We start from the raw sequence: 25,336 nt of genomic DNA on the forward strand, positions 1-25,336 counted from the left end.
TCATCGTATAATATAATAACATAAGCGGTATATGATTCAGCATCAAAATCGCGTACGATATGGAAAAAAAAAATACGATATTCCGATGAGTAATTATTCAATATCGTTGGTAAAATTGCGGTGACGGGGTTTTTTTTTTTCTTCCTAATTAATTCATTACAGGCGGATAATTAATTTGTACGACAACTTGGCGTAATACGAAACGAAAATTAGAGGGAGAAAAAAAATAACGTAACCTCTGTACAGGCGATAATGAAAATCATTGACACACACAACACAATAAACGTTACGATACTCTGCAGATTATTCATTATTCCCGTAATATGCATCGATAGATGATGATTATACGGCTATTAGCTTTATCTATAACGTATTTACACGTATACTTATATACATAACGAGACATCGTAGAACGTGTGTTTTAGATTGTTTGTTATATAATTGTATAATACATAATACATTGTGAGTAATTAATGGCTGATCATTTTTGCTGAACGTTACATATTATTAGAGAATATAGATTTGCACGCATGAGGCGATCATAGAGCAATAATTCAGCAAGCATTTTCCTTTCACTTGTTAATCTTTGTGTTATTTATTCGTTATTTTTGTACCATCTTTACATATCTTCACTTTTTTTTTCGCTCACAAAGATCTTCATTCTACGTAGAATTATGCACAATTCTAATATTATTGAATTGTGTGGGTGGGTTTGTTTTTTTTTTTTTTCTCTTTCATTTCCAACTACTCGAGACGATGCGTAGATTTTTTTGTACAATTTCTTCAACGGCACTTGGAATTTTAATATCGCACAAATATAGAAAAATAAAATAAAGTAAATCAAAAAAATCCGCTGTATGACGCACTTTTATTTCAACTGTATAATATGGTCACAAATTATTGGTTATAAAATTGAAAGAAAAAACTTTGGCTACCTAGATCCAGCAAACGTCAAACAAATTACTCGAATTCGTTAAATTCACGTGTAAACTTTATAGGAACGAAGCACTGATCGGTTGAATCAAGCGAATGATGTTATTTCGGTAGTGTAATAAGAAGAGTACTGCGTACAGATCCCGATACCGACGTTTTTATCCACCTTACAGCTCAGACGCAAACCTCTTTTTCCGACGATCGATAAAGTTGACCGGAGTGGGGATTAACCTTAATCGAAAAAAAGGGTTTGTGTCTGAGGTGTGAAGTGGCTAAAATGTCGGTAAGACGTCGGTATCGGGATCTGTACCCAGAACTCTTAATATTTTACTGCTTGTTTCGTATAATTGAAAAGAGTGAGAGAAAAAAAAAGGAAAAAATAAAAATCCAAGACTACTCGCCGGGCGGGAGGATGAAGAATGAAAATATTCCGTCGGCTTTTTTACACGATGAAATATCGATGGTCGTATCAAATATTAACGCGATGGCGTTTCCTTTTTGTCAACATCGGAAAGTCGCGATACGCGATACGCATCCTGTGCTTTTATCCTCGGAGTGCCGAAGGATTCGGATGAAAAAAGCTGGGGTGTCACGGCCGTCACTCCAGCAATTCCACCCCTATTCTCGGCACCCCGTTTTCCACAGATTGAAGCCCCCGCCTCGCGTAGCTCTTTAATGTTGAAAGTGCTTCGTTTCTCTCTTTCGGATGTTTGTTTTATATTTCTTCGCTGTTATTATCAAGTTCTCCCTCCGAGGTTCGAAACGCGTTTCATCCTCTTTCGCGGCACATCGACGTCACTAATTATCATCGGGGAAACTCGCGTGCGGTTCGTTATGCATTATATTGTATTCCGGCTTCTTTTTATCTCCGAAGTTCGATTTTTTTTTTATTCCTCCCGTTGCCCGTCGGACTCGTCTCGTTAAATATTCTACGTAATATCTCGTCCGAGGTGTTAATTGCAGCCATTCAGAAACTTCTAGTCTATGTTATATTCGCGGTTGCCGAATTTTGTTCGTACAATGTACAAATGCAAAAACTGCAACATTTTATTTCAGCAACGCAATTGATAAGCCACGATTTATTTCTTTGTATACATATACATAATACATGCATGCAGGGAGTAACATGAAAGGTAGAAACAATTTTCTTTCTCGAGATAATAACGAATCAAAAATTTTCTTTGCTTAATACTTTCCTTTTTATTTTTACTGTCTGTGAATTTAGGAAACCCGGGATTAAAATTTCACGCAATACAGAGCTGCTTTTTTACAATTTTTTCAAAGTTTCACGCTGAAAATTAAAAGCTTAAAACCTCAATTCTTTCTACAAGAAAATATCTTTGTCACGTGTTATATCAACGCTTTTTACATCTTCTACGCGTAGACTATATAATTAAAGATTCTCTACCTCTTCAATTGTATAAGAATACAACTAAAATATGTATATAAATATATACATATTCAAGGTGTAGCAAAGTGCGATAATTATATACACGTGGTTACTTTTGAAGTCTATAAAGGAACACCGTATTTGTCAACTATTCTTCTACACCTTCAAAGACCGGTGAAAGTTTCGCTTTGTGCCGAAGGAATATTATAATTATATTGCACGCGTTTATAATGAGCTCGTTTACACTAGATTTTCCCGTTTCTGCTTCAAAATTTAGTCTCTTTCGCGAAACAGCTTCTAATTGTTTAGTAATTATCCCGACACGTGTATTTTTATCCTGCCTTCGAAAAATATTGTAAACAGCGTTCTGATTCCTAGGCAAAAAAAAAAGTCCAAGCAATTCGTGCACATTGAAAAATATTTCTCAACTTTGAAAATGATTTTCAGTTCATGCTATTCGATGTATATATAATAATTTTCAGAAACGATCCAATATGAATAGAAAATTTTAAATTGGCGCTTAATACATAGATATACGCGTATTGTAATTCTGATTGCAAATTATAACGCGTACCACATTTTTTTTTTTTTTCTAAAAATTTAAATAAGATCACGTGAATAATGATCTTTGCTGCCCGAGAAATGACGAGCAACGAATTAAACGCGTCTTTAACTCTTCAAAATGGTTTATTGATCATTTTTCTTCGATCTCGAGTAGATAAAGTTGAGAAGTCTTTTTTGCGTTTCTTTTTTCCTCTTTTTTTTCACTAGATAGAGTATCAATAATAATTAAAAAACTATTGAAATTGAGATGCAATTACCCGCATCGATCAGTCGCTGATCTTACTTTTCGTAGAGTTTTCCTTCATTGGAAATCGCAAAGGTGAACTTCCGGTAAATAAGCAGAAACTCACCGTCGCGACGCCGGCGTTCCGCACCCTGCAACCGGATATACGGTATTATCGGTATTCCGGTGGAAATTATCACCCTTACGGGTATAACAGGCACTGTACAGCTTATCGAGTTGGTTATACGAGGAGGAGCGAGTTTATCCAAGACTTGTTGAAGAGGAACGATCGGCAGCTTTTTATTTTCAGCAATTTCTTTGTTCGGTAGCTATCAATTATATTTCACATCCGTTGGCTTGCTTTATTTTCGCAGTAGTGAAATAATTCAATATTTTAACAATCTTTCGGTGCATTAAAGCTGAAAATCAATTTTGCCGCAATTTCACCAGTGATTTGTACGGTTTTTGATTTTTAATCGTTGTTAGAGAAACAATTTATGCAGTTGCGTTAATGAAATTTCACATCCAGTCTTTTATTTTATTTCTGCAACGATAAAGTTATTGAATAATTTTAGAATTTATCGATACTGTACTAAAATGGAAAATCAATTTTTCAAGAATTTTACATGTGATGTTTGCTGTTTTTAATGATTTTATTCTTTGTTAAAGAAACAATTTGTGCATTTGTTTTGCTGAAATTTCACATCCGGTTGTTTAGCTTAGTTCTGTGATGGAACAATTTTACAACTCATCGATATTGTATTAAAATGATAAATCTATTTTTAAACAATTTCACCAATGATAATTGTTGTTTTTAGTCTTTGGTCGTTTCATTGAATAAATAAAATTTATACTGCCGCAAAATTAGCGATTATCATATCAGCTGGTTTGTACAACATATAGATAATTCTGTTGATGCAGAAAACAAAAAAATTCCTTATATCCGGCGAAACAAAATGTTAAAAAAATCAATCAACTTCTCAAACATTTACCGCTTATCCCTCATAATAATTTAGAGATTCCTGGAACGTATGTAGGTTTTGTTTGATAATTCGCCTGACCTAAAATGGAAGTAGTTAGCTGACGTTGATGGATGAATTCTAGGGTCATAGGTGGCGCCTCGTTGTCCCGAAATAAACACATACCGGGACAATTTCTTGAAAGTTGAAAATCAACCGCGCATGCGCCAAATAATTCAATCTCATTGGTCGGCCAAATCTTGCCGCAGCGATATTCTTGTCTGCGACGCAGGCGAGCCAACCTGCGCAAAATGTGTACGTTTGAATTTTCAAAGAGCGTAAGCGTTAAATTCCGACCGTACTTTGAAGAATCGACTTTCCGACCCGACAACAAATGCTTCCGAAACCTTTCCGAGTCGCTGCCTCGATTATTTGAGATTCTAACCTCGAAAATTCCTATCAACTGCATCGCCGTCAGAAACAGTTTGACAACTGAAAACTCGGGATGGCCAGCCTGCGCGAACAGCCGATAAAACTCGCGCATGCGCGGTTGATATTCAAGTTTCAAGAGATTCTCCCGGTATTTAGGTATACGGGACAACCATATAGCTATTTGTAATTGAATTTCGTGGTTTTCTGCCGGTTGTTCGATGTCCGATTTGCCTTATTTGCCAGCCAAAGTGCGCGCAGCTGATTCCGAGGCTGGAAATGACAGTCGTTGAATTCCAAAATCAAGAATTCAGGTACAGAGTAGCTCACTCAAGTGATTTGTCGAGGCAGCCGGTGTTAGTTTAACCGATGAAACCAAACCGTCGAAACGTTTCTTCCTTTCAAAAAGATATCGAACACGACAATAAAATACAACGTTGATAATAGTAAGAATATTTAACACGTGCAGTAACTGATAATTTTTATAATTTTCCTTCGTTTAAATAATCTTACTTCTAAATCGATTTATTCACTTTTCATTCGAAATTATTACCGGTAATTCGTTTTGATATTTTTTACGAATGATCAGATTAGTTTTAAACGGTTAAAAAAAAAAACCTGTGACATGTATTCTTAATTTGCTATAAAATTTTTGTTCAGGCTCAACGTCATTACAATATATTGAAATCAAATTCAAATTGCTCGTTGAATTCTGAGAGGGAAAATTTTTATGCGGAAGAAAAAAAGGAATTACGAAAACTAAGAATAATTGATGGGTAGAAGAAAAAAAATGTAAATTAAACCGTCAGCTGTGCGAGTGAAAAGCTTTCGCTTTAGGGGTAAGGAATAATGAATAAACGTTGTAATTTATAATATGCCGAGCGTTAATTTCATTGTCAGTTGTAGATTCTCCCCGGAACCGGAGAGTAGGGAGAATCGTTATTGCTTTCATCCCTGCATTCTTCTCTCATCCCCGTATATATATCCCTCCGTGTCTCTTCTTCCGCTATCGCTGCAGGGGTTAGAAGGATGGAAAACCGTGGCCGCGCCCTCGTTCGTTATGGGTTTGAATGGTTTGATAAAAGCTCGCCATTACGATCTTTGAACTCGGTGTGGATTTCGGAATTTTCACAATTATTTATTCATCAATTTATTTATTCCTTTGACGCGAAATTCCCCAAGCTTTTTTCATACTCGTAAATAAGCGTCACGAAATTTTCAATTTGCACGAATACCCGTTTTTTTTTTTTCTTTCTGCCCATTTATAAAATATTCATAGCAAACGTTGTCGAGATTAATATTCCACGTTCGGAAACAAAAACTTTCCCACTCACTTTCTCTACTATTTTTCGAATCCAATGACGTTAGAACGATAAAATACGACGGGAAATCGATGCCACTTAAATTGAGAATTTTCGCTTAGTAAGTAACTTATCTTACTTCTTATTTTCTTCTCCTTCGAATACTTCATCGTAACGCGCAAAACTTTTCGCATTCAAACAACAGTTGTACATCAAGTATTTCTGTTACCCGTTAAAACACTGCAGAATTTTCTACAATCGTTGTTTTCACGTGCCGTTCCGTTAATCACGATTAAATATTATCCAAGAACTTTATTATATCAGCTCTGATCCTTCTGGAATTTTGTCAAAAGCGTGCAAAAACAATTATATATTTCAATTAAAATTTTAGAAGCATTATTTCGTTTTTTTTTTTTTCTGTTTGCGAAAACTTGCAAATTATGATTACTCGATTTCCAATCTGCAAAATTATTGCAATATCAGTGGTCTGATTTCTGTGGCGAAAAACTTGTTTCTAAACTCAGTGATTAGAATTAGCCATAAGCGTAGTGAATCGTGCTAAAATTAAACTCAAAATCTCAGATGACTGACCGCGTCACGTGAAGTCATCACGGTTGATTAGCGAGTCATTCGTCGAATCATTGACTTTGCACTTGGATTACTGCGACTTAAAGCTGCGCTTCATAGCCGCAAAAATATAACTAGTTGCAGCTTTTATTAACAAGTTCATTTGCAAAAGTTCGCGTTTATTTGTCGTAATTTCCCGTGCCGAATTTAATTGTATTTCAATTAGGTTTCAAACCCATTTTCTTATCCTGGTCGTGGCGATCTTTATCTTGTGTAGAGTTCGTTCCATGTTTTGGAAATCCGAAATTTTCACAAGATCTTCGCGGCGTTATCAGAATTGTGAAAAATTTTTGAAAATTGTACAAATTTTACCGAACTGCGATTTTATCCGACAGCAAATTAAATTCCGTAGCGTTTAATTTTTATGCTGGTAATTACTTTGCCAACTTCTTTCAATTTTCCAAACTATGCTTACGGGATTCGTTTCAAATTCAATAACCTTTTACGATTAACTCACAATTACAAGGAATTACAGGATTTCATAATTAGATACGAATTGCGATTAATCGAAGCGCAGAAAAAAAAAAATATTTTTAGTAATAAAACAACGACTGAATATCCAAAAAATTTCCTACTAACCGTCAAAAAGTTTAATTAACTCTAGTTAATTTTGTTCGTAAGTCGAGTTAGTGACAAAATTCTTTCCCCGCGAGGTTCGCGATCCTTTCAAAGACGTTCGTATCGTCGACGCTGATGCCAAAGATGATTTTCAGAGTAATTAGGGTATCGGGGTAGTTAATTAGCGGAGACGCAATTGCGTCCTAATTATAAGAAAGGGTCTTTTGGCTTAGACTCGCTTTGTCTAATTTCCCTTCGTTCCTGATGATCAATATAATAACAAAATTTCGAAAACGTTGCGAAACTAGAAAATGAGTTAGTGTATCTTGGGAAGTTTCTTTGTTGTAAAAGGAAAAAGAAATAGAAAAATAAAAACCAATCAAAACGTCAAAGCAGAAAAAATTCTATCTATTAGCTTATTGATTATTCAAATGCAATCTATTTCCTTCTTATCTTTTACTTCGTACATATTTTATCCTGGAGTATTTAATAACATCGTTGTGCTTGTGCTGTCAAATATTTTTGAGAACGCACATATCATATTTTATACCTTTTCCATGAGGATGCTGTTGGAGTTGTGTGGCGTTGTTGGGTAATTATTTATCTATACATGTATATGCATATGTACGTATGATTATGTATGAGGCATTCCAACACAAACTGACCTACGTCTGACCTTCGTCATCAACGATTTTATTTATTTTTAAGTATGGTGTAGAGTGTACAAAAAAAAAATCATGTTTCGTTGAGCTTTAGATTTTTTGGTATTGCAGGTTTTATTTTTACAGCTCCCAAGAACACAAAAACACAATTTTCGAATGACTTTTAAATTTTTCTGATGAACTCTTTCTTAGAATAAAAAAATTCTTAGACCAAGTTGGAATTGGGGAAACTTTTGGTTTTGAAGCTACTGAGGAAACAAGTATAAATTGAAAAGTGAGAAACAACGTGAAAAATATAAATTTTTATTCTTTAAATTTATATTTAATTCAACTTTTATCACATTTGAATTATTTCTTTCGCCTGTAGCTTCTACACCAAAAGCTTTCCCAATTCCATCTTGGTCTCAAAATTGATGTTTTTCAAGAAAGAGTTCATGAGAAGAATTTAAAGCCAATCGATCAGTGCTATTCCATCAAAAATTAGGTTATCTTTCTGGGAGCAGTGAGTATAAAATCTGTAATTCCCAAAAAAATATAAATTTTCAGTGAGGGATAAATTTTTAAAAACTTTTTTTACATTGCACTCTACACCGTACTTGAAAATAAAAAGAATCGTTGATTGTGAGGGTCATACGTAGGTCGCTTTCGTGTGGAATGCATCATATACGTAGGTATAGGTATATATGTATGTGTGTATATACGTTTGTTACGTGTTTCGTTCCGTACGCTATACATACACATAATATTAAAATACCTATTAAAACATGTACATAAAAATGTGATACACACGTATAATACATATGAACGAAATAAATCATACCGCGGTAATAATTAAATAATTATTGTCCTATGTAAATCAAGATTGATTGTTCTTTATTGTCTGTTCTCTAAAAAGAGAGATCACATTACCAGCGATAAATCATCTGCATATAATTCACATTCGAGAGCAATAATTATTGACAATTTTTTTTCTCTCTTCATGCAGACATGCGGTCTCGTCTGTTAAGTCCTTGAGGAGGTTGATTCGCAAAAAATCGATACCTTTCAACAATCTTATTATATGACTGTCGTACATTGAGGATTTATCAAATTTTATCACTTTTTTTAACAATTTACATTTCAAACGATTTGAAAGCGATTTAAAATAAAGCATCGATATCTAAGCTTATACTTCACAATTCGAATATTTTCGATTGTTGTACTTTTTACGAGATCTTCATATAACAGTTTGATGAATAATCGATAAACGACTATTACATGATAAAAATAATTTAAGCATCAATTTCTTGTCGAAACAACAAATTCGATACGCCTATTGTTCACTTCAACCTACCTACATGCAAATTCATCGTGTATTATACGTGTATCGCAAAAGTGTACTCAAAATAAAAATCAAGCTATAAAATCGCGCGAGACGCAAAACCGCAAATCATTACGTTTTTGTAATAAAAATTACTTTCAACAAAATTGCACGAAATTTTCTTCGATGAAAATGACTAGATTTCGCAGTGTAATATGCACACGCGAAAATTCTTAGCGTTGTTAATGCCGTGCTTTTCATTCATCTGTATTCACTGGCAAAAATTATATTCATCTCCCCCTCCCCTCCCCCCCCTTCATACCAATTTTATACGTCCGAGTCATTTTAATCGTAATTTTTATACGAGGGTGTAAAAATAGTCTTTTGTGTTTCTTTACTCTTCAAACGTTTACATCGAGCGAAATCTCTTCATATATCTTTTTATTCGTACATCATACATTATAGTACATTACGTACCAAGGGAATAAAGTGGACTTTTATTCCTGTTTTACACAAAGGACTTTATTTCCGACTCAACTCGGATCGCAATATTTATTTAAAATTGAGACTTTTAAATTGGCCTTATATTTCCGGCTGATTTGGATTTGCGGGAAATATAATCTCATATTTCCGGCAAATGCGTTTTAGGGAAAAATATGCCACTTTCGAGGACAAGAAAATTAACTTTATGCTTGAGTTGGGAATAAAATCAATATTAACACCAATGATAGAACAGCCTTACAATTTTTTCTCACAGATTAAAAATGTCAAATTCATGACCGTCAAACGATGTTGATAACGATAAGATAAAATTCAGTCACCGTATTTGTTGTCATTTTCCAAACTTGTCATGCATATAATTATAATTAGCTTGGCTCATATTTCCATCGCTAAGAATTGTTTGACACTCGGTTTATTTTAATACGATAAATTGAATTCGGGTAAATAGACGTTTAAACAGATAATTTGGGTAAGTTTAATATCTCAGGTTTTGCGTAATCCTCAATTTGCTCAGATCTTCAGGGAGGGATTTTCCACTCCATTTACGCATATGTATTAGACTTTAGTCTTATGCTCACACAGGGTGTGTAATACTCGTAAATGCTTCCGAAAATTAGACAACGCAGCTGCTAATTTATCCACCGAACGTGCTTCGAATTTAACAAAGCAATCTCAAATCTTTGAATATATGCGTAATGTTTACTATGTGGTTTAAAAATTATAGTTAAAATACACTAGCTGAAACTAACCAGATAACGTGAAATATTGATCTTCAATAATCAACGATTCGAAACGATAATAAAATGTTTCAATTTCATAATATATTAAAAGCTTAAACAAAGATGCGGTTTTTTTTATAATAAAATTATTCACACGGATTTTGATATTGTTTCGGTCAAATTTCAGACAGTAAAATCTATTCTTTTTTTCCTTTTTTCTTCATTTTGCATTGACCAACAATTATATTTATGACGAATATTCAACTTATTCAAAAAACTATTACTAAATATACGTATTTTTCAGCTTCACAATTTTTATTGTAGTTGAAATTCGGTGATAAAATCATTCTCGAAACTGCAAATTCATCGTTACTATTATTTTTATAACATTTTTCATGGAATCTGACTAATTTCAACGTGTATTACATACAGCGAAAAATTTTTCACGATATTTTTTGTTACACTCGAAACGTCAAACATTGATTTCTGTTGACACGAAATTATTCGGATCGGTCGAAAGTAATTTGAAATCAAAAATCAGCTCATCATGAAATTAATCAAAAATAGTTCGAAAAAAAAAATAAAATTTTTGCGAGATCATTTGAAAGAAGGTGAAACTTTGAGACGGTTTTGAATATTTTTTAATAATCACATATAAATTAACGATAACGATCTTTAGAATATTTTTTCGCCCCGTCTCTTCACCAGCGTTTCAAACGTCGCGAGTATTCCGAATGAGATTCATTTTTATTAGCTTTTCGGTAGTTTTTTCTCTCTTATTCCGACTCTATTTTTATTTTATTTGTTTTATTTTTATTACTTTTTTTTTTCTCACCCACTCCACCACAATTTCATGCGTAACGGTAAATTTTCACGCCCCTTTTTGTATTTCCTCACTCTCGTAGCGACGGAGGGTTGAAAATTAATTTCTCGGTAATGTTTTAGCTTGGAATTTAGCCACCTCGTCCGTTTGTATATTGAAATGTTTCGAAATTCGACAGATTTTCATCGCTCTTTAGGGGTTGGTTAGAATTTATAATAGTTTGCGATCTTGTCAATTATACACGGGCAAATTCTATGCGAAGACGACCAGTGTCCGATCCTCACCGTTTCTGTTTGTGTTTAAACAAATTTTCTGCAACTGTTCCAACTCTGAAACAGTAGTTTGGATTTTTCGGATTCTTTATTGAACTGCTCAATTATTTATGAAAAAAACTTCTCTGTATCGCAGAATGACCTATTCTTATATATGTATTCTAAAGATAGCTCAAAAAAATAAACAAAATAGATTATAATAAATAAATTCGGTTACAGCTGCTGAAACGTCAATATATAGATATAGATAATAAATTCACCATCTAAAAGGAACAAAACTAATATTTATAAAAACAAACTAAGGGTAATTAATTAACTTTTAATCAGGCTTCTAATTTTGCGTTACGTATTCATCTCTGGATATGCTTCAAATGTGAAAATGATAAGTATAAAATTAACGACGAGGAAACGGCTGAAGAAGTGGGTGAATTTTGGAAATTTATACATCGATAACGGATTACTCAATTCTATTGTGATTTGTTTTATTCAAAAGTACGTAAATTGAGCTTTTTTCGTATTTTTTTTTTTTTTTTGTTTTCAATTCGAATTACTCCATAGGGAGTATTGTTATTGGTTATAAAAATTAGTTCGCTTCAAATTTGAAGACAGTATTTTTAGTGAGTTTATCCACTTTTTCATGATTCAATTTTTTCAATTAAAATCGCGACCGTTCGAAATGAAAATGAAATTGGGTTTTCAAATTTTCAACTTTCTCACACAACCGATAAAAAAAAAAAAAAAAAAAAGAAAGAAACATGCGAGATAAAAAAGTTGATATCTCAGGAAAAAGGATCAAGTGTCTAAAAATACTTCTCGTCAATCGATTCTGATAAAAAAAATGTATAAAAATTAAACACTATCGACAAACTTCTAATTTTTCCCAAGTTTTTTTCGCCCTTGATATTCAAGCGCGCCTGTTAAGATTTCATGTCAACGATCCCAGAAGTATGAGTTAGTTTTTCGAAATTAGCTACTGTTAATTATTTTATCGACATTTTCATGTGTGAATCAAAAAAGCAATATTCAGATGATAAATTCTATTTTGTTTTATGCTTTTTTTTTTTTAACTGAAGTTTATTAAAAAAATAATACACAGCTTGAGGGAAAACATGTTTTTTTTTTTTTATCGCCTGTATTATTTTGATGTTCGAGAAGAAAGAATTTCCGAATAATAATACATTACGTAACAAGGGAATAAAGTCAACTTTCATTCCTGTACTATAATATAGGACTTCGTTTCCGACTCAACTCTGGCCGCAATATTTATTTGAAAATTGGAACTTTTAAATTGGTACTTTTAAACTGACCTCATATCTCCCGCAAATTCGTTTTACGTAAAAATATGCTACTTTCGTACCTCTTTCGAGGTATAAAAATTGTCAACTTTACGGTCGACATGGGAATAAAATCATTACTACATTAGAAACCATCACCCTCCTTACAACGCTACAATAACATAAAAACTAGATCAAATCTAACATAATCATGATTATATTCGTAATTTATACTTTCTCAAAACTTCAAAATTCACGGAAAAAATCAGAGCAACAAGAAATAAAAAAAAAAAAAAATTGTCCGAGACATAAATTTCCAAAATACCCCAATTTTTTCACCAGTTTACTCTCTCGTTTTTAGACCCTCGTAAGTCGAAGCTTTATATTTTCGTCACTGCTCTACACGTGCATGGCATGTTTCCCCAGCATATTTCCACTCTCATCCTTGTCGTAGGACCCCCACATTATACCTTGTGCACTCAATGCACCCCGTCCATCTTGCAATCTTGCATATATTTTAACAACACGCGAGTTTAGAAGATATATCGCACGATGCAACGGCATGAAATCTTGTCTCTTATTCTCAGCGCGTGGTTATAATGCATGTATGCATGTGTGTGTGTGTGTATGTTGTGCGCATCGTGCACCTGCAGCTACTCTTCCAGCTTTGACATCTTGAAAGCACCCTTTCGCGAATTTTCTTATACTGCACTCGTGCTTCAAGCTCAGCAACGCTTCTTCTTTTTCCTTTTCTTCTTCTTCTTCTTCTTCTTCTTCGTTGCATCGTCTTCGTCCTCGTCGTCAGATTCAAGCTTGTAAGCATCGTACACACTCGGCATAAAGTTTGTATTTTTCCACTTGAAAAATTCTCCACATTCCTTGTGCACACAGGTTCGTTTCATTCGACGATAAGCATTCTTATTTTTATCTTATTCGTACTTTTTTTTTTTTTGTCAACTTCTTGTCGATAATTTTCGAGATTTTTGTCAGTTTTGTATGTTTGCGAGAATATTGCCACGAAATCGTTTAGTCTGAATATTTGAATAATTATTTATCAAAATTTATCCGTTCCAAATCAATTTTCAAACACAAATTCGAACATTCCTTGTATTGATCCGATGTCAATAATTTTATTAAAAAAATTTTACTAACGCAACGGAATTTTTCTTCTTCTTCTTCTTCTTCTTCTTTCTCTTTGTAATCTTACTGTACAATTTTTCCACTCTTTGTGAATGCTTAGAAATATAATCACTTAATCATTCCACTCGGAACGTTAAAATAATATCAATCAAGAATTCAAAGAAAAAGGTTGGAGGAAAAATATTTTTCATCGTCAATTTTCGAAGATGAAATAAAAAAAAAAAAAAAAAACCGCACAAAGCTCGAAAAAATTTCTGATGATAAAATCCGTAACGATAATTTTCAACTTTTGTATCAAACGATCGATCACCGTTTTCTCACGAGTTTTTAATAATTATCAATAACACCAGGCTGCGTTTGGCAAAAAAAAGTTTCACCAATCAGAGACACTTTTCAATGTAAAAATTCGTGGATTTTTATACCCAGCGACTAATTTCAGGACTCGGAATCTCCTATCCTACAATGTCTCTTCGAGCATTCGCGTTTGTCGCCGTAATCTGATTCCTGCACGCGCCTCTGCTATTGGATACGCTCAACGTATCTCGGTTTTTTTTTACAGTCCAAAGGGTCGCTGGCCCCCCCCCCCCCCCTCTCCCTCCGGCGAAAGGTTCTTAAAGGGGCCGGAAAATTAACACTTTACGATTTGCCGGAGTATCACGCGATCCGGCGGCGTCCGACCGTTCCGAATTTCTATCACTCGATTTGCCCAATTTTCAGGGAAACCGATTTGCTCGAAGCGGTATAAAAAAAAACCGACGGAATAAAACAGGCGAAAAACAAGAAGTAGCGTCGAATTTGTTTTTTTCCTTTTTTCTTTCACTTTGTCGCGAGTTCCTCGTGCCAAAATTTCCCTGCGATTGTTCCGAATGGGAAATTGCTTGTCTCGAAATCGGAATTCGGATAAGAAGTTAAAATGAACGAGAAAATCCGTCGACGATAAAAGTTGGTTGTTTTAATAATCCCAGACTAGCCTTAATGTATTTTTCTCCTCGATGTTTAATCCTTGCGCCGAAAGTTGCTGGCGGTTAATTCAAACGTCAAACTTGAAGTAAAAAGTTGCCGTCAGTTTTTGAATTTAAAAACCACCTCGAGGTATTCAAAATTCTTGTCTTTCATTTCCTCTGCTTTGCTTCGCTGATGCGGAGACACGAATGTTTTACACAACAAAGTTATTATAGGATTGTATGTAAAGCGTCGAATTTTTCCGAGTACCTTGCTCGCCTTCGGGCATTTTGAGGAAATCCTTTAACAACGGATACGTGTCCGAATTTATTGTCATCCTTTTGAAAGTGCTCGACTTTAACGCAGCAGGAGATTATTTGCGACTGACAAGAACATTGACTAAAGTCCTAAGATCCTTGCAGAAAGGACAAAACTCAACGTTTCCACAGCCTTTGATGTTCACCCTTAACGGGGGTCGATAAGAAGATTCGATTCGCCAAAATTTGGCACGTTTTTTAATTTCATTAACAGATTATGCAATAGTTATTAAACTATCGTACTTTACAAAACTACGAAGATATCTCTTCATAAAATACAAAAATAGAGAGTAACGGAATTATGAACAAAAGTTTAGGTACACATACATCGATGCTTTGTTTCGAATCACTTCAAAATGTTTCAAAGTCCATTAAATTCGCCCGATTTTACTTTACGATGTAATTTCACTCAGAAGACTATTTTCTACGAATTCACTGGAACACGGATTTCCTTTTTTTCAATTGTCAATTTAAGACGCCGCCTTCTTTTTTTTTTATGACAATCAACATCAGTGAAAAGTTGCAAATGTTACGTGACGAAGAAAAGTGTTTCAATGAATTCGTATGAAACAGTCTTCTCGATAAAATTAATCATCTCAGAGTAAACTCGATTTTTGAGCGATTAGAGACTAATCTTCGATACGTAAAATTTTCTTTACGATTCTCGTATTTTCTAATAGATAACCCTAGCTCTTGCTAACACATTAATGTGACAAATATTCAATGCACAATTATCCAGTGATAAAACGTGTCGACAAAAAAAAAAAAAAAAGCCCAAAAAATTAAAAAAACCACTGATTTCAGGAATCCTGAATTTCTCGGTAGCTTTCTCAACTTTCAAAAATTTGCGCTTTGATTGGCTTTAGGGTGAAAAATTCAAGGCTGCTGATCTTGGTCCGTGACTTTTTTTCGCGCGTCTAAAACGCGAGCCTAAATCAGCAAGGATCGATAATGGGGAGACAGAAGGACAAAAATTAGAGTTCAACAGAAGCAATTTAGGAACAAGGCGGCAAGGTGCGATAGGTGACTGTGTTCTTCTACTTTTCGCCATCGATCCATCAGTCAAGCACTGCTAAGAGTCTTGCGGACAAAAACACAAAGGCAAACCAGATTAACTCGGCTTCCCGATCACGCGGGACTCTGATTAATGGTATTTCATTTTGTTGCCATTTATTTATTTTCACCGTCTTATATTGTTTAGTCTTTTTCCATCCGTTTCTTCGTGACATTTTTTCAAGCTACCGAAACGTTTCACTATTGTTTTACTTTTAGTTCTTCTCTTTCGTTACGGTTTCGTTCATTTATCTTCAAATGTATAATTCTTCCAAGGATACAAACGACGTAATAATTTTTCCAACCAATTTAGTTCGAGCTTTTGAATATATCTTTCGAATACATTAGGTTTGAGACCAATAAAATTCCACAAACATGTCAATTATAAATTAGATGATATTAGACACAGGAAAAATACGAAATTCGAAAGTGTTTGTTAATTCGCGTTAAATTTTTTCAACGAGTGGGAATTATTTCGTCAAAACGTACGAACGTACTGCTCTACTGTAACACAATTCGTTTTGTGAATGAATGAAATCTTTCGTCTCTATTCACGTCGAGTTAACCCTTCTTGTTTGCCTTTTGAATATCCTCCGGCCTTTGAAATTACGCCGAGTTTACAAAACTCGAAAGAATTCCGTCATACGGTCAATGGGATTAAATACGAATGAAAAATAAACTGGCAATTTTGGCGGGACGACGTTGAAAAGATCATCGATAAAAAGAATATAAAATAAATAACCTGTGCGCGTTTCTTCCGATGAAAATCGGGAAAAAAAAATAAAAAAATAAAAACAGACCACTCAACCTGAAGAAAAATAAATTAAAACGAATTGAAAGAGAGGAGAAATTTCGTCGAATTTTTGTTTTCGAAAACAAGCTTACGCCTGACAATTCGTACGAGTCAATGCAACTTTACTATGTATGTATTCGAGGAATAATTTTGCGGGAGCGGTGTAAAGTTGAAATTAACATTTTGACAGCGTCGTGCGAGATTCGAAATATAAAGCGAGACGAGCGTGCTTCCGGCGACAAACCGGATATTATAGTTATCGCGAACTCGACTCACGGGGTTAGTTTTCCCGGTCTGAGTTACCCGCGTAATCCAAAGCTGCAGGTTCAACGTGACGCGAAATTTCAGGATCTAATTTCGACCCCTCGGTTTATGCTGTGTGCATACCAGCCCAGCGCCATTGTGACGGACGATTTACATAATTTCTAATCAACCCTAAATAACGCCACCACATATGTATATATATTTTCAACCCCCAATCCATATACAGCTAGACTCACCGTCTCGTTAGATGCGCACAGACACGAGTAGAACTCCTTGTTTTCAGTCTCTGTTCTCCGTATGCTCGGTGAATTTCAAAACCGAATGACGAATTGAGTGTTAGGTATATTAGTTTGAATATTGGGAAGTGCTGAAAAAAAAAAAAAAAAAAACAGAAAAAAAGAAAAACTGCAAAATAAAATGAAAATTCTATTCGCATGAAACAATCTTGGTTACTGTTGAGAATCTTTGAACGAAAGTTGATGATATCTGACCTAACCTGAAACTTAACCTGATACAACCTAATCTAATCTAACCTGACCTTACCTAACCTAACCTAAGTTGACCTTTTGAGTCACACATTATTGTGCCGAGTCAACTTTTACAGCAAGATAGTATTCAACGATTTTCGGTGACGCTGATTACAAATCTGAAGTGAAATTTAAAAAATTCAAAAGTATGGAGGACGAAAATTTCAAATTTGATCGAATCCAGTGAAGAAAATCTTTACAAGGGTTTTTTGGGTCGCTGATTACGAATCTGAAATCAGAATTTGAAAATTCAAGATGTTGCATCCGATATGGTAAATGAAAATTTCAAATTTGATCAAATATGTGCAAAAAACTCTATTCAGGGGTTTTCGGGCTCGCTGATTTGATTCGCCATACTGGATTTTCATAATCTGATATCACATTCGTAATTAGCGACTCCAAAAACCTCTGGACAGAGTTTGTTTTTCATATTCGATCGAATTTCAAATTTTTATCGGTTATATTGGATCCGCCATTTTGTATTTTGTATCTAACAATAATTTACATTATATCACAACAATCACTCTCAAGTATTAAAAACCTATTAGTATACTATCAGAAATGGCAAAAAAAAAACCGCAAAGAAATATGTTTTCAAAGTTCTCTAAATATACAAAAAATGGATACAAAATGGGTGGTAAGAATACTTACCACTATGGCTCGAAGGGTTAACCTAACTTCCATCTGTAAGAGTTTCTTATTCCGACTCGGCTTACAAATATTGTTAGATCTTCAAAATTATTATTCTATTTGTAACGAAAAATAGCCTAAAATCTGACCAAACATTGCAGCTATCTGCAGAAAAAATTAGAATCAAAATCGGTGCTGTTCATCTCGAGTTATAAACGAACAAACGGGAAACAGATTTTCAGTTTTCCATATACCGGGACAATCTCTTGAAACTTGAATATCAACCGCGCATGCGCGAGTTTTATCGGCTGTCGCGCAGGCTGGCCATCCCGAGTTTCGGCTGTCAAACTGTTTCTTGCGGCGATGCAGTTGATACGAATTTTCGAGGTTAGAATCTCAAATAATCGAGGCAGCGACTCGGAAAGGTTTCGGAAGCATTTGTTGTCGGGTCGGAAAGTCGATTCTTCAAAGTACGGTCGGAATTCAACGCTCACGCTCTTTGAAAATTCAAACGTACACATTTTGCGCAGGTTGGCTCGCCTGCATCGCAGACAAGAATATCGCCGCGGGAATATTTGGCCGACCAATGAGATTGAATTATTTGGCGCATGCGCGGTTCATTTTCAAGTTTCAAGGATTGTCCCGGTACAGAGAAAAGACTAGAGAATAATAGTTTCCGTAATAATCTTTTAAGATACGACATAGGTAGGTACGAGAAAAATCGAAATGAGGCCAAGTCATAAACGTTTAACGTAAAACGTGGATGTGAATCAGGCAATCAACCGAGAAACGATAGATATGTATCGCTATTTACACGAAAAACGAGTTCTCGTTTAAAAGTACTCGAAATATCGGTAAAGAAATAAGTAAAGCGAAGCTAAGGGTGGGGAGATAAAAATGAATTCGACTTTGATGAAATAGAAGCTGCACGATGCAACCCTCTTATATTATTATTATACGTACGTAACGACTCGGGCGATGGTATAAAAGGTAATAATGATAACAATAATATAAAGTTAATTACCCGTGATGCGATACGGTTGGCAGAATAAACCGATTCGGTACAATCTCGCAACACTTGAATTCAATCAAGTGTTTCTCTCCCCCCAACTTTCTAACAAATTCTCCTGAAGAAACTGACTTTGTTCAACCTCGTGAAATAATATCAGCTAGTGTGCTGCATTGAATAGAAGAAGAAACAAAATTGAAAATTTATCAATCACTGGCAATTTAGCAATTTGTTTGATTTTCGTGAAGGAATTAATTTTCGAATAAAAGAAAAATTAAGTATTATTTTTCAATACAAAGGAATGGAAAACGAACGTAAAAAAGATAACAAAAAAATTTTTTCCGAATAATTGGCACGTCGCATGTTTACCGAGGTTCATTTCTCACCGAATATCATTCACACGGAACCGACCAACAAGTCTCTGGTATATATTTACTCGATTTGGCTCCTTGTCAATACATAAATACGTAGCTTTTTCCGCATCCTCGCGCACTTGAAACATGTGTATTTGGCAATAAAACTCGGTCGCAGGTTTCTCACGTATCTACGTACATGGTAAGAAACGGGAAAGCGATTCGTTCCTCACATTGTCGAATACAGAAACAAAAAGAGAGAAGAGGAAAACGTTGTTTCTATTTTCTCTTGCGTCATTTCTTTTTTGTCTTTTTTCCTTCTCGTTTTTGTTTTATTGGCGCGATTGAATTTCCAACGTATTCAAACTGCGGTTAAAAAAAAAAAAATAAACAAACGTTGCGACACGTGTTATCCTTTTTCATTTTTACGCATTTCTTTGATTTTCGCTGCTGCTTATTGTCACTTGTGATTTTCAGGTGTGAACTGATTACGAGAATCGCTTATATATTCTGTGTATAAATTTGTGTCGATGAGTGTTGAAGAGAAAACGAAAAAAAAAAAAAAAAACTATGTGGTTTTAGCTAATATAATACATGTAACATAAAAGTATTCATAGATTATCATCTTGCTTGATAACGATATACATATATATGTGCTTTATATATATATAATATACATATATATTTATGAAAAATAAATGTATTGCCTGTTGATTTCAATATGTGTGCTTCGGTTTTTGTTATATTATACGATGTAATATAAACTTTATTGTGCTTTACATAAAAATCCGCCCAAACACAAACACACAAACACACCCGCACATTATACGTACGAAAATAAATAGGAAGTGGTAAAAATTACACGCGGATGCATGTATTTATCGCCTATAGATTCATGTGTGGATTTACGTACGCACGTATGTACGTTATTAAATTGACTACGTAATTACACGCGGTACGTAGAGAATGAAAATTGACAAACATCATATTACGTCACTGGATCACTAATTATTATTATTATTATTATTTTTTTTTTTCTCGCGAATTTTTACGTGCATATTACCGCGTTTATTCGTCTTCGGTCTTCTCTTTCGTTCTTCGCAATTTCTGGTCTCCTGATCCATCAGGTCCGCCTCGGTCGCTCGGTCGAATCAATACTTTATGTGCTATATGTCCCCCCTGTTATCGCGTAAAGTGTAAGTATTACGAGCATAAACGGGACTGTAAAAAAAAAAAGAAATAAAAAGAAACAAAAAAACTACATGCCTCAAGCTTATCGCCGCAACGAACTACCAGAAATACATGCATCGGTGTAAATTACTACAGTTGTAAATATCAATGGGCAGTATAAGCTTGGCTCGCGGCTATATCGAATTCGAAATCGTGCGGATATATTGCACGCAATTTGAAATCGTATTATAATCGTATAAAACTAGCTTTCATTCATGCTCATATCTAAGTATATATATATATATATATATATATACACACACACATATATACTTAGATATCAATATATATGCAATAATCTCGGGTATATCGGTCATTCTACATAGAGAGAAATTTCCAGTTACGGTTACAGGAAATAAAAACGATTTTTACATCCGCGTAAAAGGCAAAAATCTCACGTGCTTCACCATAATTTTTTAACAGCAATAATTTTACGTTAAGAAATGTTTTTTTTTTTTTTTTTCCTTCAACTTAAAAAGCTTGGGAAACCAAACGAACAGGTTTAACGTTGCGATGATCATAAATTTTGCGTAGAATTTCGACAACGTTTGATATTTTTATTCAACGATATATCGATATACGATCTCAACCGTAACGGATGAAATTTTTCTCAATGTGATTTCGACACGAAGGACGTAACTCGATTCATTCGGATCATCTACCATTTGTCGCACAATTGTCACACTCCGTTTTTTTTTTTTTTTTTTTATCTTGCAACCTTCACCGAAACTCGAAACGAAATCATCGTTAACGCAATTATTCGTCTAATCATCGAATTGACTCGAATCCCAGGTGGACCTGAGGCACATGGACGAGAAATCTGGAAGCAACGTCGTCGAGGTTGGCGTCGATCTTTCCGAATTCTACATGTCTGTTGAATGGGATATACTCGAGGTTCCGGCGGTCAGGCAAGTATTAATTTCACAGAAATTTAGTGGTAGAGGAAATAATACACTATATACGAATTATTGTTTAACGTACGGACAAACGGGGCTTCGGATTTCCGTACAGATTGTAATTACAGCTGCAGACACTCTGTGTGTACCTGAACACGATTTTCCACTATCGAGTGAAATTGTGAAATTAATCTAAACTATTCGTGTACAAAGCCTGCGAGCAGAGAAATTATAGAGGTATAATCTGATTGTGAAAACAAGTAAAATTTTAACGAAGATTAATCCGTGAACAGCACTTTTATTTTAGATTGTTGTAACGAACGGTTTTCCGGATAAATTAATTGGACAGCGTGTAAATTGAGAAAATGGCAAAAATTAAAAGTGCATTTTTCAAATGGATTATTTTAAAAGAGAATGGAAATAGTGGATTGAAAAAAAAAAAATTTTGAAACAACAAACTGACAATATTTTCAGTCTTGATGGCATAACTGAATGATTAAATTATACATTTTGAAAATTGTGGGAATTATTTAAAATCAGTTGAAAATACATTTTGCGCGAGTATTGATTACAAACTTATAATTAGAAAAACAAAACAAGGAGTTTGAAATAACCCCGATATTTCCAGAAAAAGACACACTAATCAAGGCTAGATTTTCTTACAAATAATTTTACAATAATAGTTTTATCATGTCTAAATAGACGTTTTTTAATGATATTTGGTTTTCTGTTTCCTAGCTTCTCTGTTTTTTTTTTTTTTTTTTTATGGTTGAGGCAGAAATATGAAACATAAAATTCTGTACAACTACAATCAAAAGTATTTATTTATTCATTCATTAGATAATTAGTACTTCTGGTTGCTTAATTGTTTAAAAAAGAGTACAACATTGAAGTTATCAAGTTGAGACTGTCTTCCCTCGGGTTTCTTATTTTGAAATTGTCTGTCGTTATTTCTTTTATTTTTAAATAAAGCTTTCTCACGATTAACTTAACTTTGATCATTGTGTTGCGAAGGTCTTTAGCAGATATATAGCAATCACGGCGACTTATTCGTTACGAAGCAAAGATCCACTCCCCTTTTTGATTTTGATGATATTCCAAGCGACTTTCCTTCCCATTTGATGTTATTTGTTTACACTTATTATTTACCGCTGGAACCTTCGTCACCGTCTGCCGTTTTCAATTTCTAATACGGTCACTGATTATTTCCAAGCTTCTTAGAAATACATTATTTAATAAATACAATCAGGCGAATGTATCTACCCCGTAATTTACCTTATCAGTCAAATTATATTTAGTCGTTGTTTTGATTTCAAAACGAGCATAATTGAATCGTCACACACTGAGAGAAATTTTCAATTCCGGTTACCGTTCAGTCGTTAAATATTTTCATTTTTCACCACAATCGAAAAATATATTTCTAAGTAGAAAATGAAAATTAGTTTTCTAGCCGTTACCGGAAAGTCTAGTATCCGTTGCTAGTTTTTCTCACTACGATCACTGTTGCTATATTTTCTTGCAACCGTTGCGAAAATTTAACGCTCGTGAAACGATAAATTGACGTTAAAGCCTTGTTTAACTAAAAAAATAGAGTAAACCTCACAAACTGATTTTGCGTCGCAGTTATCAAAAAAGGATCGACGACAGCGCAAAATGGTTAGGCGTACCTCGTTTTTCGTAATTCCAACAACATTCATACAGTTTTTTTAACGATACCCGTTTTACTCAATTTTTGCTACTTACTACAACAAATAAAAAATTTTGGAATAAAATTGGAAAATAATAAACCCTAATTAATAATTAGTTCTAAATTCATCCACGCATTTACATCACTGTATTTCAGTTCATCAGCATCCATTAATCGCATCGCGACGAACTTCTTTCCAAAAAAAAAAAAAAAAAAAAATCCACCGTTATTCACTGGAATTGTTCCAAACTGTTGGAAGGTTGAAAAAAAAAAGAAAAAGAAAAGAAAAGAAAGGAAAAACCTGTCAACTTAAAAGGTAATTCATCGCCGCGTATGATATTCGTTTAAATTTTTCATGTTCCTTGTATCGCATCGACTTCCCGTCAAAAAACCTCTCGATATAATGCATTTTCAAGTATCATCACTCGAAGCACGTGTGGCATGTATCAAACTTATGTACGTATATGTATTGAGGAAGGTTTGATATACAGAGCGAAGGAGCGGGGAATCCTAGGCAAAAGGGTATAAGCTAGCAGGACGAAAAGAGGGTCCTTTCTCGGTGAATAAACGAGGCGTTGCCGCCTGGCAGGCACTCGCCCGAAGTGGTCCAGCGTGCAATAACATTCGTATTGATGCTGCGGCTTTCCAAGCGTCGCTTTTCTACCGCAAGCCCTCTCAGACCAGGGATCTAAGTAACTGTTTGACGTCCCTTTCGCACGACTCCATCCGAAGACGAAGAACAACTCGCCTCAGCGCGAATTGCTCTTTTCATATTTTTCTTCGACCCCGTTTCCGGTGCGTAAGAAAAAAAAAAAAAAAAAAAAAAGAAAATACAGAAATACCGTTTTGAATAATACACCAAATTTACGAATATTTTATACGGGAAATTATCGCGCAAATTTTTCTACGCGATATATCAATTGGATCTGCAATCAGAGAAAATTCACGTAGTTACATAAATGTATGTAAAACTTTTTACAAATCTACCTCTAAATTTATTTTTTTATTTTTTTTAGGGGAGGGGGGGGGGGGGGTTTACCGTCCAAAGTGTATTTTTCAAATTTTTGCAAGAGCATTTTTCAGATTATACGCAGGTTTTTCTTATTTACTTATTTTTTTTTTTTGCCAATTCGATCACATTGAATAAAGTAAATTCCCGCAACGCTGCGCTTCTGATGAGAAATGCAAGACCCGGGTTAAAGGAGAGAATAAATTCCTGGGTCGTTAATCTGCGCGAAACTCGCTTCGCCCGATATGATAGTGGAAAAAGTTCTTCCGACGATTCTCTTTCAGGATCTCCATGTTCCGAGGCTTTGTCCGATTATCGACTTGTAACAACGAAGAATATATTACGCGTAAAGATTTGAGACTTAAGAGTATTTGAACTGAGATTCGGTCGTTAATTAAGCCCAAGTTTATCACTTCGAAAACTCCTGATTTAACTGGTTCGGTACCTAAGAAGTGAGATAATATTCTTCTTCTTAAACTTATACAATACCAGAAAACAGAATTTCATTTCACTCGTATTTGCAGCTACAGAAGCAGAAGCAAGCTTGGCGTTAAAATTTTTATCAACAAAGTAGAAATGCTTTCGATATAGTTTCAAGTGATTGAAGCTATCAAAAATTCTCACACGAAATTCATCATCAATGTGAAACCTGAAGCTCGGTGTCACAGATCTCAGAAATATTTCCTGATCAAAGGAACGACGTGAAATAATTTTCAAATGAAAATTTTCAATAACGTATAATTTAATTTAATTAAACCCACGTCTTTAATTCGAAAGGGATACTTCAGACGCCTTTTCGAATAACAAAGAGCCACGAACTCCCGGCTCTGAGAGTTATTATTAATCAAACCAGGGTCTTATTTGCCGTCGAGATTACGGCCTATATTTGCCAAAGACCGAACCGCAATCGGGTTACGATGCAGGCTAGGCGTGTGGCGATTGCGAATTGGT

The 25,336-nt window shown here is 34.6% G+C and overlaps 1 protein-coding gene across 4 annotated transcripts in view; it reads left to right on the top strand.

Moving 5' to 3' along the window:
• nAChRalpha4 (nicotinic acetylcholine receptor alpha4) overlaps positions 1–25,336 on the top strand; it is a 136,289-nt gene that overhangs the window by 73,080 nt on the left and 37,873 nt on the right. For all 4 annotated transcript variants that reach the window (XM_046620918.2, XM_046620920.2, XM_046620919.2 and 1 more), the window contains exon 5: positions 21,586–21,701. In XM_046620918.2, the coding sequence (XP_046476874.1) occupies positions 21,586–21,701 (116 nt within the window). The remainder of the gene's footprint in view (positions 1–21,585; positions 21,702–25,336) is intronic.

Source organism: Neodiprion pinetum, chromosome 4 (assembly GCF_021155775.2).
Source record: "Neodiprion pinetum isolate iyNeoPine1 chromosome 4, iyNeoPine1.2, whole genome shotgun sequence".
Classification (NCBI taxonomy): domain Eukaryota; kingdom Metazoa; phylum Arthropoda; class Insecta; order Hymenoptera; family Diprionidae; genus Neodiprion; species Neodiprion pinetum.